At 54.9% G+C, this 16266-nt stretch overlaps 3 protein-coding genes across 8 annotated transcripts; 2 read left to right on the top strand and 1 right to left on the bottom strand.

Moving 5' to 3' along the window:
• Nucleotides 1–3065: 3065 nt before the first annotated feature.
• CLIC1 (chloride intracellular channel 1) lies at nt 3066–8088 on the top strand. Its single transcript, XM_033864030.2, has 6 exons — nt 3066–3281; nt 5372–5481; nt 5675–5800; nt 5958–6064; nt 6544–6725; nt 7691–8088. The coding sequence occupies exons 1-6, from the start codon at nt 3243–3245 to the stop codon at nt 7850–7852; spliced, it is 726 nt and encodes a 241-aa protein (XP_033719921.1). The 5' UTR covers nt 3066–3242; the 3' UTR covers nt 7853–8088.
• Nucleotides 8089–8228: 140 nt separating this feature from the next.
• On the top strand, nt 8229–12094 carry DDAH2 (DDAH family member 2, ADMA-independent). Of its 3 annotated transcripts, none has more exons than XM_073810567.1 (7): nt 8229–8978; nt 9817–10180; nt 10296–10395; nt 10521–10594; nt 10772–10891; nt 11431–11524; nt 11770–12094. In XM_073810567.1, the coding sequence occupies exons 2-7, from the start codon at nt 9884–9886 to the stop codon at nt 11787–11789; spliced, it is 705 nt and encodes a 234-aa protein (XP_073666668.1). In that variant the 5' UTR covers nt 8229–8978; nt 9817–9883; the 3' UTR covers nt 11790–12094. The 3 variants fall into 3 exon arrangements, with proteins under 3 accessions (XP_073666668.1, XP_033719901.1, XP_033719902.1); XM_033864010.2 differs by having other exon boundaries at nt 11431–11580; XM_033864011.2 differs by lacking the exon at nt 8229–8978 and adding an exon at nt 9006–9681 and having other exon boundaries at nt 11431–11580.
• A 324-nt stretch (nt 12095–12418) lies between these two features.
• MPIG6B (megakaryocyte and platelet inhibitory receptor G6b) lies at nt 12419–16238 on the bottom strand. Of its 4 annotated transcripts, none has more exons than XM_033864012.2 (6): nt 15627–16228; nt 15052–15399; nt 14803–14893; nt 14402–14442; nt 14192–14271; nt 12419–14062 (listed from the first exon to the last, which is right to left on the bottom strand). In XM_033864012.2, the coding sequence occupies exons 1-6, from the start codon at nt 15685–15687 to the stop codon at nt 13856–13858; spliced, it is 828 nt and encodes a 275-aa protein (XP_033719903.1). In that variant the 5' UTR covers nt 15688–16228; the 3' UTR covers nt 12419–13855. The 4 variants fall into 4 exon arrangements, with proteins under 4 accessions (XP_033719903.1, XP_033719904.1, XP_033719905.1 ...); XM_073810568.1 differs by having other exon boundaries at nt 13852–14062; nt 14192–14338; nt 15627–16238; XM_033864013.2 differs by lacking the exon at nt 14402–14442 and having other exon boundaries at nt 14192–14291; nt 15627–16227.
• Between the last annotated feature and the right edge of the window lie 28 nt (nt 16239–16266).

The raw sequence follows: 16266 nt of genomic DNA, 5'->3' as shown, positions 1-16266 counted from the left end.
TCGAAGACACCCGGATCCTGCCTAGAGATCCAACAGAGCGAGAGGGAGGAGGGGACCGCAGAGAAGGCTGGACGATGACTGGCCTATTCGCATATGGGGCGGTGCCAGAACGTTCAAACTTCCCGCCCTCTGCTATTGCCTAGCAACCGGGCCTCTGGCCCTTGATTGACACGGGGTGGAGCCTGTGAGAAGGTCCTTAGCAGAGCTGGAGTCAGAGCCCCCGGAACGGGTCTAGGGGCGTTGGGTAATCTGGAGAGGAGGCCGACCTTAAAGGAACAGAGACACGTTTTGGGGAGGTTTTTGTTTTTGTTTTTGTTTTTTCTGGAGAGTGGAGATAAGCAACATGAATTCAACCTATGCCAACAATTCTAACTTAATATTTATAATGAGCTTAGAACAGTGCCTGGCAAACATAGTAAGAACTACGTGGGTGTTTTAAATAAATAAGCGGAAATAAGAAGCGAGACTCCTATCTCAGCCCACCTTTGCCTGTTTCCTGGGTGCAGAGTATGATCACTCCCATAGGGACACCACAGGGCCTAATTAATAATTTCAGCGCCCCAAGAGAAGTTGGAAGCATTCGACACACACACACACACACACACACACACACACACACACACACACACCCCTAAGGACAGAAGGGTGTCATTCATTCTGGGCCAGGTGGTGGACTCAAAACAGGGAACGTAATTAAATCCCTACTCCATGAGCCTAATTTTTGAGTGTGTGTGTCTGAGGGGAGGAGAAGCAAGGAGATAGTGAAGGAGAAAGAAATAAACAATCATATACTTTTAAAAACACCTCTTAAAATACATCTTCACCCCCAGCTTTGTTCTGGGTACTCTGAGATGCGGAGATCCCACCCAAGAGCTTAGGAAAGATGGTAACCTGGCTCTGCTAACCAATGATTGGAAAATCCCTTCTAGTGAGAAAGGTGGGGGAGTGAGTTAACGGCTAGGTTAATGGTTACCCCTGGCAAATTGTTTAGCAATGGGGCTATGGAAACCTGGAGGAGGCCAGGTGACAGCTCTAAGGAGTGTTGGGGAGGGACACACGTTCCAATCTGGGGTGGGAAGAGATTAGGGACCGGTTTACCAACCTGAGGAAGGGGAGGGAGTGGAAAGAAAGGCTGGGGAAGAAAAGGGGAGATACTGAGATAGGAGAAAAGCAGGGGCAAGGAGATTGAGATGGGAGGGAAACTTCTTTGATGCAGGATTTGGGGGTATAGCCCCTGGCTTCAAACCCATGCGGCACTGATGGATGGTACCAGGAGAGGGCAGCATTACCTGTTGTTACCTGAGAAGTTAAGGAAAAATACTTTGTGGGTAGCCATGCCAGCTAGCCAAAGTCAATATTGATCAAGGCAGCTCTAGCTATAAAAGCTGTAGGGAAAGAGAGGCAGGGGAGAAGCTGTCAAACCTGTCTGAGCTCAGGGCTGGCCCCATTTGCCTGAGGCTTCTCCCAGAAGGGAGACTTTTGTGGGGCAGATTCTCTGGTGGACATGGACCAGCTGGAGCAGAAAAGGACCCTGAGAAGTAGCGCTGCTTTGACCTCCCTTCCTCAGATGGAAGGGGTCATGTGTGCAGATTTTGAGGGTCACCCTGGAGGAGATTCCCCACCAACAAACACATACTCGTTGAATCATTCTACATCCTTATCGGATGTTACAATTCAAGGGAGCAAACACCAAATATATCCCCTCTCTGAGGAGGACAGAGAAAGGCCTTCCTCCATGGAGGAGAAAACCCACAGAAGAGGAAGCATGAGAGGAAACCGCTAACTGCTGGTTCCAGCACCTCTCTTCACTCCACCCCCTCCTCCCCCAACTCTCTCGCTTTCTTTAAGTTTCAAGCCCTGTTTTGCTCCTATGTCCTTGCATTCCACCATGATTTTCTGGAACTGTAGGTGTCCTGTTAGACAGAGGGTGGTGAGGAAGAAAGGGATGGCTGGATAGGAGAGAGATTCAAATGTGGAGGCTGGCATATGTCCAGTCTGGAGGACATATTTTTGGGCTATTTTTCAGCAGATCATAAAGGGTTTGATAGAACCTCCAAAATCAAGGTTATTGGGGAGGGAGGGAGAGAGCTCTTCTTCCTCTGTCCTCCCTACTTCTTTCTTTCTGTATGTATGTATTTATTTATTTTTGGCTGCATTGGGTCTTCATTTGTGCGTGCGGTCTTCTCATTGCGGTGGCTTCTCTTGTTGTGGAGTCCTTAGTCCTTCTGAGGACTCCACTCACACTATTCTGTCTGATCTTCACTTTTTTCCCCCATGATAGGACCAACTACCACCAGCCCCTAGCATCGGTGCAGCTCTACTCTGGGGCCGTAATAACCCCATGCTTCCACCCTAACTCCAAGGCAACCCGTCAGTGATAAAAGGGCAAGGGGCACAGGAAAGAGCCCCAGACCGGGGTGGCGGGGGGCAGAAGTAGAAGCATTAAAGCTGACCAGGCTACGGAGCGGGAGAGTACCTCCGCCAGTGATGAAGCCCCTTGGCTCAGCTTCCGGTTTCCCCAGCACAAGGCCTGGTTATCTCCTTTCCCCACCCCTGCCCTACCTCTCACCGCTCTCTTCCTCCAACCCAGGCTTCCACTTGCAAGTCCCTCTCCTGGGCCACAGTCCTAGCAACCCAGAATTTGGACTGGCGTTCCGAGGGAACTTGGAGAAAGTAATAAAGGACCACCTTTCCCTTCTATAATTCATTCCCTTTCTGGGCCCTCAGGAACGTGCTCAAGCAGTCGGTGTCAGATTTCTTGTGCGAGGGTTGAGTGGGAGTGTAATCTGATTAATGAAGCAGGGAAACCGAGGCAGAAAAAAGTCCCTTGTTCAAGGAGACTGGCAGGGACACAAGAAGTTTCCCAGGATTCCCTCTCCTCAACACCCCCTTCCCCATCATCTGGGAGACCTGAGGCTCACCCCTCCGGGCCCACTCCCTAGGTCATCGTGTTCCGCCCCCGCGCCTGTCCCCTCCGCAGGTTCAGGGCGGGGCGGTCCGTGAGTCAGCTCCCAGATCCAGCCCAGGAGGGGGTAGAGCTAGATCCGCTGGGTGTGGAGTACGCTGGACTGGTCGAAAGGCCGCGTCTGGAGTGAGCGGGTCTGATCGGGCTCTTGCGGCGCTGCAGGGCGAGTAGTCCCAGGTCTGGGGGAGAGAATCTTTTCTGTGAGACCGCCTTCTCCCTGGCCCCGCCCCCTCCCAGTTCCCCCAGAGACGGCCGCTTCCTGGTCCCCGTCGCAACCATGGCCGAAGAACAACCGCAGGTCGAATTGTTCGTGAAGGTAAGAACACCTTCTCCCTCCTAGGCCCCCCTCCGAGTTACTGGAAGGCAACTTGCACTTTTCCCCAGCTCTAGCCTTAACTCCCTAATCCCTTTTCTCTTTGATCCCCACCCCCAAGCCCACGTGCAGTCTTTAGGGCGTGTGTGGCAGGGGCCTGGGGTGGTGGTGGCCGGGGTTTGGGAGGGGAAGACAATTGATGTGTGCGTGGGTAATGAGAAATCTAGGCTCAACCCTGAAAAGTTTGTAGAACTGCAAGTTTCCAGCAGCCTAAAGGACAGGAAAGTAGAGAAAAGGGAGGGTTCCCAGGAGCTGAGAAGATTGACGGGAGTGGGTGTGGGGGGACAGCTGATAGGAGGACCGAGAGAGAAGGGGGCAGCAGACCTACAGGCTTTGGGTGGGACAGAGGGAAACATCCGGACGAGGGCCCTACAAGAAGATCAGAGGGTGAGGAGCATAGTGGGGGAGACTTGGATGGGGGGGTGTCGGGGCGGGGGAGGTTTCAAGGAAGAGGGTGTGGTCCGGATGCCTGGGAGTGGGACCAGGTGAACTGGGAAGAATTGGTGGGGTGCAAAGAGACGGGAGAGGGGGAGTAGAGTTCCAGAAGCTGGCTCAGAGAGGTGATGGGGTCGAGAATGAGTGTTCTGAGGACTTGGAGAAGCGAGAGAAAGGGTGGTGGCGAGGAGATGAGAGTTGAGTTGTGGCTACCGCGAGGGTAGATGGGGAGAGAGCAGAAGGAGGAGAGCTGAGTTAGGGCGTTTAGGGTTTGGGGGTTACAAAAACAGAAGAAAAAGAGTCGCCCCAGCTCTGTGCTCTCTGCGGGTGTGGATGAGGAGAGGTGGTCCCAAGGCATTTGCATATCGAAACCGCAGGCTGCCGTTTCCTCCCCGCTCCCTTCCCCACTAGCACTGCATTCTCTCCCCTCTCTGGATCTCTTCTTTGTGCCCCTCCCTCCCTTTAGCGACCTCCCCCTCCGTCGGTAACTCCCGGTTCACACAGTCTCCCCACCCTTCGCTTTCCTGCCTCCTTTCTCTCCACTTCCCCGCTTTTGTTCATCTAGCCTTTGTGTGTTCCAGCCCGTTTCTCCCTCTCCTTTATGCTGGGGCTTCTCCGGTAGCCATTCCCTCTCCCTCAGCCATGCCTGGGTCGACCCCCTTAGGTGTGGTCCCCACCTCACTCTCACACTTGCCTCGGGGGCTATTTTTATTTTTACTCCTGGGTGAGTCTGCGCTCTAGAGATTCCAGCCCTGGGTCCTGTGTGAGGAAGATTATCCGGAGCCAGGGGACTTGTCCTGGGAAACCCCAGCTGTGCCCAGGGAAGAGGGAGGTGGCCTTCACTGCCCAGGCCTCAGCCTCACAGGTCCCTGCCCCCACTGCTTGCCAGGAAGGAAGCTGCTGAGACCGGAGACACAGTGAGATGAATCACCCTCAGCTAACGGGGAGGTGTCCTTTGGGGGATGAGGTCACTACTTGCAGATTAGAGGGCAGCCCCCCTCTGCAAGGCCCTCCACATCTCTAGGACGAGGCTCTGAGCCCCTTGACTCCCCACCCAGCTGCTTGGGTAGAGGTATAGGGAACCAGAACTCCTGCCAAACCCTGCCCCACCTCTCCTGTTCTCAGGCTCTACTCCATTCAGGAATCCAGGCCTCTAGCCCACAACTCTAGCCTCACCAAAGTCCCTCTCTAGGCGTTATTTCATGGGTGGATGTGAGAATTAAATGAGTTTTTGTATGTGAAGTGCTTAGGATAGTACAGAGAAAACTAACTACACCACCATTAGTGTTCCCTCTCTAGGGTCCAAATCCTCCAAGTTCTCCAAAGCCCATTCCCTCTGCCTACCTCCATCCGTCCTCAACTCTCTGGGGAACCAGAAGCCTACCTTTGCAGAAGATATTCTCACTGACCCATCTTAGGTTTGACCCAGACCCCAGGGTAGAGAGCCCAGTTCTGGAGGGGTGCTTTTAGCGGTGAGACTGAGTATGTGTCATGACTAGGCAGAAACCAGCTAGGTCTGGGAGTAGGAGATGCAGAGAATGGCCTGGGGATGAGTGGGGTGCACCAGGCCTAACCTTGGGCTGGGGGTTGCTTTCCAGGCTGGCAGTGATGGGGCCAAGATCGGGAACTGCCCCTTCTCCCAGAGACTGTTCATGGTGCTCTGGCTCAAGGGAGTCACCTTCAATGTCACCACTGTTGACACCAAAAGGTAGGTGCACTTCTGTTCCTCTAAACTCCCTTGTGCACACACACATGCACACTTACACACTCACCCACCTGAGTCCTTCCATCCTGAACTGTTTTCCCCTCTATCCGGAGTCTCTTTGCCACGTGTCTCCATCTCTCCTTTCTGGGTCTCCCTAACTCCCTTTTCCTGTCTTAATGCCTGGTCTCTCCTCCAGGCGGACTGAGACGGTGCAGAAGCTGTGCCCAGGAGGGCAGCTCCCATTCCTGCTGTATGGCACTGAAGTGCACACAGACACCAACAAGATTGAGGAATTTCTGGAGGCGGTGCTGTGCCCTCCCAGGTATAGAGGAACTTGGAAAGGGGAGTAGGGGAGCTGGGAGACTCTGGGAGAGAGAGGTTGAAGAAATGAAAAACAGAGATGGTGGTGGGGCTGTAGCAGAGGAGCTGAGGTTCCTCCTCAGAAGATATCTTATCCTGTTTGTCCCATTGGCTTCCAGGTACCCCAAGCTGGCAGCTCTGAACCCTGAATCCAACACAGCTGGGCTGGACATATTTGCCAAATTCTCTGCCTACATCAAGAATTCAAACCCAGCTCTCAATGATAGTGAGTCTTGTGGGTTCGAGGCCTGGGTCCTAGGAGGAATAGGAAAGATCCAGTGATTAGGGGCACCTGGACATTCAGATACCCTGAATGTTGGCAAATCTTACTTCAATTAAAAAAAAAAAAAAGAGAGTCAGTGAGAGAGAGAGAGAGAGAGAGAGAGAGAGAGAGAGACTCTAGATCCAGATGACCTGAGTACAAATTCTAGTAGCTGTGTGACTTTGGGGAATTCATTGAACTTCTCTGTACATCCATTTCCAGATCTATAAAATGAGGATAACAGTACCTACTTCATGGGTTGATGTGAGAATTAAATGAGTTTTTGTGTGTAAATTGCTTAGAATAACACAGAGAAAATGAACACATTAGTGTTAGCTATTATTATTTTGGACTGGCCTCACCATTAGTGTTCACCCCCTCATGGGCCTTCTTGGACTATGTCAGTCTTCTGATGTTCTTACCAACTCCCTTCTCTTGCACAGACCTGGAGAAGGGACTCCTGAAAGCCCTGAAAGTTTTAGACAATTACTTGACATCCCCTCTCCCAGATGAAGTAGATGAGACCAGCGCTGAGGATGAGGGCATCTCTCAGAGGAAGTTTCTGGACGGCAATGAGCTCACTCTGGCTGACTGCAACCTGTTGCCAAAGCTCCACATAGTACAGGTGAGTGGTCACTGTGGGAGGAGAGGGTGGTCGCTGGGATGGCTCTTTAAGGGTCTCCCACGCAGGCTTCCCATGACAATCACTCCAAAGGTGCTTTCTTTCTTAGGGTGGTTTTCAATAGCAGACACCACCCCATTCCTTCTCTGCTGTCTTTGCTGGCAAGACCACTACTTGAGAGAATTACATTCCACGATGCAAGGTGTGGGTGCAAACAGACTGGCCTAGGGTAACACATCCCAGTGTTACTTTCAAGAATGCTCTTCCTGTCTCTGTCATTGCCAGATCCCCAGATCAGAGAGCAGGCTTTTCCTAAAATCAAAGTTTTAAGTCTATAGCTTCAGTCTCCACTTCCTCTTGTGGAAGATGAAAACTGCTGGTTCCCGTGTTTTTGTCATAGTTCAAAGCTACGGTTTAGTTTCTGAAATGTGGGCCCAGTGTCAGTCTGCTGCAGAACTGTGTACTGAAAATCTCTGTACTAGGCACGGAGAGACAAGATATGTGGTGATTGGTCCTTGCCCTCAAAGGATCTGAAATCTAGCTGAGAAGATAAAACATTCACATGATTAATAATACATGATTAAAAGCCAAATGAAAAGTAGAAAAAAGTTGCTGTGGAAATTCAAGAGGAGAGTTTTATGGTTTGTGAATTATATTTCAAAATCAAGAGGGGAAAACTAGCACCATGGACTGGGGTGGCCTGAAAAGGGGCTGGTTATAAATGGCCAGGATTTCAGTAAGCGGAGAGGATGGGTGAAGGCCTTACAAGACAGTGAGGAGTTAAGAAAGATGATTGAAGATGATTTATATGGGAGATAAGAATCATCGGAAGAGAAACCAGATAGTGGACCTACTTGAATGCCTGGATTTTATCATGAAGCCTTGGGATAAGGGAAAGACCAAGAGCATGGCAGCCAATGTCACTTTCCTGAAGCTAAACCTACTGGTTCTCCTCTCCCCACCCCTAGGTGGTATGTAAGAAGTACCGAGGATTCTCCATTCCGGATGTGTTTCGGGGAGTGCATAGGTACCTGCGCAATGCCTATGCTCGGGAAGAGTTTGCCTCCACCTGTCCAGATGATGAGGAGATCGAGCTGGCCTATGAGCAAGTGGCCAAGGCCCTCAAATAAGCCCCTCCTGGAGCTCCCTCGCCCCCCTCCATTTTCTCCACAAAGGCCCTGGGTGGTTTCCACATGGTTACCCAATGGACACACTCCAAAATGGCCAGTGGGCATAGAATCCTGGAGCACCTGTGCAGGGCTTGCTGAGGGGGATGAGGAGAAAGGAGGGGGGATCTGGGTGAGATTTTTACTATGGGGTTGGTAGGACAACGTATTTCAGTAATAAAGTACAGAATGAAAATCTAGTGCTTTGGGACTTCCCTGGTGGTACAGTGGTTAAGAATCCACCTGGCAATGCAGGGAACATGGGCTCGAGCCTTGGTCCGGGAAAATCCCACATGCCACGGAGCAGCTAAGCCTGTGCGCCACAACTACCGAGCCTGTGCTCCAGAGCCTGTGAGCCCGGGTGCAAAAACTACTGAAGCCTGCGCGCCTAGAGCCGGTGCTCCCGCAACAAGAGAAGCCACTGCAATGAGAAGCCCGCGCACCGCAACAAAGAATAGCAGCCCCTGCTCCGCAACTAGAGAAAGCCCGCGCATAGCAATGAAGACCCAACGCAGCCAAACATAAATAAATAATTTTAAAGGAAAAAAGAAAATCTAGTGTTTTTACACAAAGGGGACTTGAAGTGTGAGCAACACGGAATGAAGAGTGGGTCAATGACCTCGAACTCCTGGCAGAAACCGGGAATTTACAAGAGGGGTGCTTGTGACGGGGCTGCCATTTTTAGTGCGGGTCCACCGTAGCGCTGTTTTGTGCTCCATGTAGCACTCGCAGCCCAGCCGCCAGAGCCGACCAGATCTGGGTGGGTCTGGGCAGAGCTCGTGGGGCGGGGCCGAATTCCGAGAAGGGGGGGCGCAGTCGGGGTGGAGTGGGCGCGGCAAAGCAGGGCGGAATGGGCGTGGCATCGAGGAGCCCCGCCCCGTCCCGCTTAGACAATGCCCCGGAGCCGCCAGACCGTCGCGCCCCCGACCCACTGTAGTACTTGAGCGCGCCTACCCGGGGACCCCTCAAAGCCAAAGCTCCAATCCCCTAGGCTTGAAGACTACGACTCTCTTCTTCACCAACTCTGTCCTCAGGGGGTGGGGCCCCAGCCAAGAGCACAGAGCTGCAAGAGTGGGGGTGGCCGCAGGAGGTGAGTCTGGTGGGAGGTGCTCCTCGGACCGTGTGTGTGGGGGGAGTTTGGGGGTGCTGGGCCCGTGCCTGCGCCGGACAGTGCAGAGGGTCGACATTTGGGTGCGGAGCTGAGTCGGGGTGGACTTTGGGAAAGATGGATCGGGAGACTGGGGCACCCGGTCCTGGCGCCCGGAGCGGTGCCTGCTCCCCAGAACCACGCCCCCCCGTTTCCCCGCCCCTCGGATTTCGTTTTAGACCTCTCCCAGTCCTCCGGGACTCAGTCTGGTTTACACTGGGTCGCGCTAGGAACGGAGTGACCGGCCAGGGTAGAGAGGATGTTTAACTCCTTAGGCTCTAATTCCTCCCTCCTTGTCCCTCTCTCCCGTTCTCGTTCGGACACCCAGGACTTTCATCCCCCAGGTCCTGACTCTCTCCCCAGCTGTCTCCTCCTGTCCCATAACCCTTGTGGGCTCCTCGCCGCACTTCGGGTCCCTAAGGCAGCGAGCAGCAGAGGGTTAAGGGGGCGGGGCCGCTGCATTTTTTGGGAGTGAGCGCATCCTAGCGGCTGCCAAGAGGGGCGCCCGGCAGGGACCTCTCGAAGACCCCGAGCAGGGGCAACAGGTGTTTTGGAGACTAGCGATCCCGATCTCGTTCCTCGGACTTCCCCTAAAGCAGCAGACCCGCGAGGATGCGGGGTGGAGTGGGGTCGGCAGGAGAGGAAGGTCTGGAGGGGGTGGGGCGGAGTGGGAGGGGCGCCCGGAGATGGCAGGAGGAAGACCCGGGCGCTTTTAACCATCCCCCTATGCCCTTCTTTGCATGTCTCTCTCTGCCTACCCCCGTTCTGTTTCTTCTCCCAGACAGGTGAAGTTAAAAAGAGACAACTGAGAAATCAGCGCAGCCGGAGGGGGCGTCTGTGTGGATGGGATGGGGACGCCAGGGGAGGGGCTGGGCCGCTGTTCCCATGCCCTGATCCGGGGGGTCCCGGAGAGCCTGGCGTCGGGGGAGGGTGCGGGGGCTGGCCTTCCGGCTCTGGACCTAGCCAAAGCTCAGAGGGAGCATGGGGTGCTGGGGGGTAAACTGAGGCAGCGATTGGGGCTGCAGCTATTAGAACTGCCTCCTGAAGAGTCGCTGCCGCTGGGACCGCTGCTTGGTGACACCGCTGTGATCCAAGGGGATACGGCCCTAATTACGCGGCCCTGGAGCCCCGCCCGCAGGCCGGAGGTGAGCGCCTGGGCACGGGTGGGGTAGGGGGACGGGAGGATCTGGACGTCTGGGGCTTAAGGGAAGAATGGGGGTGGGAATGTCTCCGCTTCGCGCCCTCTTTTCCTGCCCTAAGGTCGATGGCGTCCGCAAAGCCCTCCAGGACCTGGGGCTCCGAATTGTGGAGATGGGGGACGAGAACGCGACGCTGGATGGCACTGATGTTCTCTTCACCGGTGAGGCTGGGGTGCCTGCACCCTGGGGCTTGGCACAGGGAAGCAGACTTTGGGAGACTGGGCCATCTCGGGCCTTGTTTCCAACCCACTCCCGCCTCATACCTCGACGGCCTCCCTGGGCTCAGGCCGGGAGTTTTTCGTAGGCCTCTCCAGGTGGACTAATCACCGAGGAGCTGAGATCGTGGCGGACACGTTCCGGGTGAGGAGCGGGACCAGCCTTGGATGCGGGGAGCAGGGAGCGGATGGGGGTCTGAGGGACCTGGGCGGGGGCGCGGGGCGGGCCGCGCTGAGGAGGAAGAAGCTGAGAGCAGCCTGTGTTTGAGGGTATCCTCTCACCCTTCCCGCGTCCCTGAATACTTTCCCTTGTTCCCCTTAGGACTTTGCCGTCTCCACGGTGCCGGTCTCGAGCCCCTCCCACCTGCGTGGCCTCTGCGGCATGGGGGGACCCCGCACTGTGGTGGCAGGTAGCAGCGAGGCTGCCCAAAAAGCTGTCAGGGTGAGAAGGGGTTGGGGCTGGGGTGGGGCAGGTTGGGGCGCGGCCAACAAAAGTGGGCGTGGCTCCGGGCCTGGGAGGCGGGGAGTTGGGAGGCTCTGAGAATTAACTCCAACCCCTACCCTCATGGAGCTGTCCATCTATGTGAAAACACGTGTGAAAACAAGAAGTTATTATAAACGGGACAGACAGCTGCAACACGGAGGAACAGGGGCAATTAACACCGTTTTCCCGAGTTTCAAGAAACTCCTTAAAGGGCACCCAAGCTGTGTCTTGAAGGATGGACAGGACCGACCCGTGGGATCGGAAGTAGGGGAGAAGTGGGTAGCAGGTGGAAAGAACTGCGTGTGAGTCCGAGGTGGAAATTAGACAAGTTAATTAAAGCGCTTAGTGCCTGACACATAGTAAGTGCTATGTGATTGCTATCATTATTATTCCACAATAATGTAACTCTGTCCCCAGCCCTTAGTGGTGGTAGGGCAGCCGGACTCAGTTTTGGAGAGGCTCTGAGCCTTGCACGCTTCCTCTCTCCTCTCCCCCAGGCAATGGCAGTGTTGACGGATCACCCCTATGCCTCCCTGACCCTCCCAGATGATGCAGCGGCTGACTGTCTCTTTCTGCGTCCTGGGCTGCCTGGTATGCCCCCTTTCCTCCTGCACCGTGGAGGCGGGGACCTGCCCAACAGCCAGGAGGTGAGAGAAGGCAGGAGCTCCACCACCAACAACAACCAGAGAAATGGGGCTCAGGCCTCCCTAGTGGGAGGAAGAAGGGGTACCTTTTCTAGAAGCCAGGGTGGGGCCACTCTAGCTGGCTGAAATGGGGCCCTGGCTGTGGGCCTTGGGGTCTTACTCCCTTCTTCCCACACACTGTCCTCCCTGCAGGCACTGCAGAAGCTCTCTGACGTCACCCTGGTACCTGTGTCCTGCTCGGAACTGGAGAAGGCAGGCGCTGGGCTCAGCTCCCTCTGCCTGGTGCTCAGCACACGCCCCCACAGCTGAGAGCCTGGCCTTGGGGTCCTGGCTGACCAGGGGCAGGGTGGCATAGGAGTAGAAGGGGAAGGAAGGTTAGATAAAGGACAGTGAATAGGTAGTAGTGGGGAGATGGCCCCAAGGTAGGGGGAGGGCATAGAGTGAGAAAAAGGATGGAGGTCACTGGGTGAATCCTCTCCTCAAGAACTAATAAAACAGAACTGACCTTTTAGACTGGGCTGCGACTGGGCTGCGACTGGTGTCTTACTGGGGCAGGGGGTCAAGGGCAGGGCTGAAACCTGAGGTTGGGGTCAGTGCTGGGAAGGAGGCCTCCTTCATTCATCAAACCTCCTTCATTCATCAGGCCTCCTTCATTCATCATTCAGTGCTCACTGACTCATTGTCCAGCCCTGTCATAGCTGCTTGGGCACAAGACGGACAGGGCAGAGAAAAAATATGGGTGAATCACTCACTGAATTTATCTAAATGTCAGATGATTCAGAGACTGGAGGATCAACAGCCCATCCCTAGTTGATAGGAGGAAATGACATTTCCAGGGATATTCATTTTCACTCATTTACTGAGGCTTAGCGGTGATATAAAAAGGGTCAGTCTCCTGATATCAGGGGACTCACGTGAAAATTTCTTATAAATTGAAATACAGGTTGTAATGGAACAATTCACAGGAGGCTGTTGCTATGAGAGAAATAAGGGGGCTCCCTAGGGCATCAGAGTGTATGCAGGGGTGGGCAAAGTGGGTCAGAAATAGCTTCCCAGCAAAGGCTACACTTGAACTGAGTCCTGAGGATAAATAAGAATTAGCCAGGCAGATAGTGGGGAGGAGGCAAAGGCTAATCCAGGAAGAAGGAATTGCACTGGGCAAAGGCGCATTTGGGGGCTGGGGAGAATTTCTCTAAGGCTGTCCTATTCTAGGCACTGAGTGACAGAGATGAGCCTGGAGAGTAAGTAGAGTACTATAGCACCGTGAACCCAAAGCTGAGGCCCAAGGGCCCAGAGCTGAAATACTGCTGAAATATAGGCTGTCAGGAGCAGGTTGGCATTTGGGGAGAATACCTCTAGTTTCAGGGAGGAGAACAAGGGCAGGAGGATGAGGTGGGGCTATGGGTAATCCAGGGAGGAAATAAAGAGTACATTCAGGTGGCAGTGCTGGGTGTGAAAAGGGTGTGGATTTGACAGTGACATTAAAATAGAAAGACAGGACTTGGTTTATCGTGTGGGAGTGAGAGGAAGGAGGTCTACATGACTCTCCATTTCTGGCTTGGGCAATGGGGTTGATCAAGAGAGAATGCAGAGGAGGAAGGATTAAGTAAGTGGCTTGGGAGATGACAGTGAGTTGGCTTTTGGACCTGCTGTGTGCAGAATGCCTAGGGCCAGCCAGGCAGGGATGTCTGAGGGACAGTTTGGAAATCTCATATCAGAGATCTGAACTGGAGAGAGTTATGGATGTTGCTTGCACAGAAAAAGGCTGAGGACTGGCTGTGGATGACAGCATCCCAGGAGAGGGAGAAGGCAGATAAAGAAAAAGACAAACCTGGAATGGTGGAGAATACTGCAGGGGTAGGGAGCAAGGATGAGGAGTCCAGAAGGAAGACAACAGCATTAAAGAAAAACAGCTTAAATAAGAGCGATCAAAGGCCAAGCCAGATGAATGCTAATAAATGTCTAGTGGGTGTGGTTATTAGGACATCACTGGCAATCTCATGGCGAGCACGTGAGCAGTGGGAGTGGAGTGAAGAGAAAAATGGAAGAGACAGGTGTAGGCCCTTGGTTCAAAGAGCTTGACTGTGGAGAGAAGGGAAGAGATAGGGCAAAAATCTAGGAGCTGTTGATGTCTTAAGATAGGGAGACAGGGCTTGATCAGGTTTAAGGACATCAGTGGTGAAGGAGACCTGGAAGCTGTGTGAGAGATGGGGACCAAAATCAGCAGCAGAGATAGCCTGGGTCCTCCGTCTCCTGACTCCCAGTCTAGTGCTCATTTCTATCCCATGGTGCCTTCCTTTTCCAGGTGAAGGGCCAAGAAGGGGAGGGGTGTTATGGAGAGCTGGGAGCCCCCAGCTTGTGAGGTAGTAAGGGCTTCCTTTCGAACTACAACCGCATAGGTGGTGGAGGCATCAGCAGGGACCACTGGGGACAGTCGGCAGGATCTTCTGAGGGCCGTATGATCCAGGTCTGCGTAGAGCAGGCTCTGAAAGGTGGGGAGGAAGGTAGGAGGGTCTCAGATGTCTGACTCCCTTGGGGATCCAAGCCTCTGTCTTTCTTGGTCCACTTTACTCACGGATTCTGGCCAGCCCCCATCCCACCCCCAAACCTTTACCGGCTCCTGGTCCAGGTCCCCTGCAATCTTGGGCTCTTCCTCCTCTACTGGCCTCTGGGGCTCCGCTTTCACGAATGGAACTATGTGGGGGGGGACAGAGCTGAAGGATTGAGAGAAGGTGACCAACTTGTCTGCTCCCAGCAAGGGCTCAGACTCAGGAATTGGGTGGGGAATGTGCGGGGAAGGCAAATGGGGTGGAGTTAGTCTCACCAAATCTGGGGGGTGGTCGAGGCGGGTGAGGGGGCGAGCGCCTGTAGGGGATGGATAAGAGTCTCTAAGAACCACTAATCTTGTCTCGCTTGTTCTGGGCCCCAGGACGCGCCAACAACAACCCAGCAACAGGCCGGCTCTGACCAGCAAAACAACCTAGGTTCCCACCCGCACAGATAGTTCCGCCCACGCTTGGAGCCAGCTCGGCCTCTAGCTTGGCTTCCTTAGCTAGGGCTCCACCCACCAGCGCATGGCCTCGCCCGCAAGTTCCGACCTCCCCCATTCGTCTCCGAACCACACCCGAGGGTTCCCGATGTAGTTTTGGCCCGCGAAAGTTCTGGGCCTGCCCCTCCCGCCTCTGGTCGAGAGCCTTTCAACCAGGCCCCGCCCCTAGAGCTCACCTGCGCAGCCAACAGGCCCAGCCCAGTACTCCGAGTCCCAGCACCAGCCCAGCGCCCAGCAGCGGGATTAGAGTCTGGGGATACACGGACCCTGCGGGAACGTTGGAAGCGGGGTAGCGGTGGATGCCGAGGTCAGGGTGCGGGGACAGAGAGCTAGCTCCGCCACTCAGGAACCCCCAGACCAGGCTTCCTCCCTGACGGGGGCGTGTGTCTGAGTTAGGTCCCCTTTGTGTGAAGGCCTGGACCTACCGTGGGTAGGCCCCGGAGCTCTGCAATAGGCCCGGTCCCCCAGCACGTGAAGCTCCGTACGGCTCTTGTTCTCTTGGCGGCCCTTGCAGATAAAGGTGCCCGAGTCCCCCGCGCTCAGGAGTAGCTCCAGCCGCCGGATATCAAGGTCCAGGGCACGTAGGCGGCCAGCAAAGGGCTGGACGGGAGACACGGTGGGGGTCCCGTTCGGTGAGGCCAACAAGATCGCGCGGCGTCCTTTGGACAGGCCTTTGCAAGCCGGGAATCTAGGTGCCCAGACCCAGCGGGTGGGTTGCGAGACCCCTACGCAGGAGAGATTCACCCGGTCCCCGGGGTGGCCGTCCAGTGAAGCTAGGGGAGGCGGGGGGGGGGGGGGGGGGGTTGCGGGTGACGGTGGTCAAGGCAAGTCCACAGAGCAAGACGCCCCTCCCCCTTACGCCTTTTCCCTCTCCTCTACCCTCCCGCCAGCCTGGATCTTCCCATACACATCTCATCCCCCCCACTACCCGCACCGGGTCTCCTCCTCCTCCTGCCTCAGTCTTTCCTCGACCATTCCCGACTTTCCTGGGATGGCTTACCCCCGGGGTTCCCCTGGGCCCTCGACAGCAGCAGCGGCAGCAGCTGCAGAACCAAGGCCATGGCTGCGATGTGGTGGGAAGAGGAGGCCAGTGAATCAGCGAAGGAGACCGGAGGGAAATCAGAGGGGGGTGGAGGGGGAGACCGCAGGTCTGGGGGCTCCGATAAGGGGTGGGGGAGGGGCCACCAGCTGCCCACATCCCTCTGGGAATCCTTGCAGGCAGGTTCACAGCCCTCAACCAATGCTCACTTAGAATTCATGCTGGGGCCCTTTACACAAGCACTTTAGCAGACTTTAACTCTTTTTTTTTTTTTTTTGGCTGTGTTGGGTCTTTGTTTCTGTGCGAGGGCTTTCTCTAGTTGCACCGAGCGGGGGCCACTCTTCATCGCGGTGCGCGGGCCTCTCACTATCCTCTTGTTGCGGAGCACAGGCTCCAGATGCGCAGGCTCAGCAGTTGTGGCTCACGGGCGTAGTTGCTCTGCGGCATGTGGGACCTTCCCAGACCAGGGCTCGAACCCGTGTCCCCTGCATTAGCAGGCAGATTCTCAACCACTGCGCCACCAGGGAAGACCTTGACCTTTTTTTTTTTTTTTTTTTTTTTGCGGTACGCGGGCCTCTCACTGTTGTGACCTCTCCCGTTG

Source organism: Tursiops truncatus, chromosome 10, assembly GCF_011762595.2.
Source record: "Tursiops truncatus isolate mTurTru1 chromosome 10, mTurTru1.mat.Y, whole genome shotgun sequence".
Classification (NCBI taxonomy): Eukaryota; Metazoa; Chordata; class Mammalia; order Artiodactyla; family Delphinidae; genus Tursiops; species Tursiops truncatus.
This window is presented reverse-complemented; position numbering and strand designations above follow the sequence as displayed.

Coding starts and splice junctions, on each gene's coding strand:
- CLIC1 (XM_033864030.2), top strand. CDS start 3,243: ATGGCCGAAGAACAACCGCAGGTCGAATTGTTCGTGAAG. Junction 5,482..5,674: donor ACCACTGTTGACACCAAAAG/GTAGGTGCACTT, acceptor TCTCTCCTCCAG/GCGGACTGAGACGGTGCAGA. Junction 5,801..5,957: donor GCGGTGCTGTGCCCTCCCAG/GTATAGAGGAAC, acceptor ATTGGCTTCCAG/GTACCCCAAGCTGGCAGCTC.
- DDAH2 (XM_033864010.2), top strand. CDS start 9,884: ATGGGGACGCCAGGGGAGGGGCTGGGCCGCTGTTCCCATGCCCTGATC. Junction 10,892..11,430: donor CTGCCCAAAAAGCTGTCAGG/GTGAGAAGGGGT, acceptor CCTCTCCCCCAG/GCAATGGCAGTGTTGACGGA. Junction 11,581..11,769: donor ACCTGCCCAACAGCCAGGAG/GTGAGAGAAGGC, acceptor TCCTCCCTGCAG/GCACTGCAGAAGCTCTCTGA.
- MPIG6B (XM_033864012.2), bottom strand. CDS start 15,687: ATGGCCTTGGTTCTGCAGCTGCTGCCGCTGCTGCTGTCGAGGGCCCAG. Junction 15,400..15,626: donor GGCCCAGGGGAACCCCGGGG/GTAAGCCATCCC, acceptor CGCCTCCCCTAG/CTTCACTGGACGGCCACCCC. Junction 14,063..14,191: donor GGGACCTGGACCAGGAGCCG/GTAAAGGTTTGG, acceptor CCCACCTTTCAG/AGCCTGCTCTACGCAGACCT.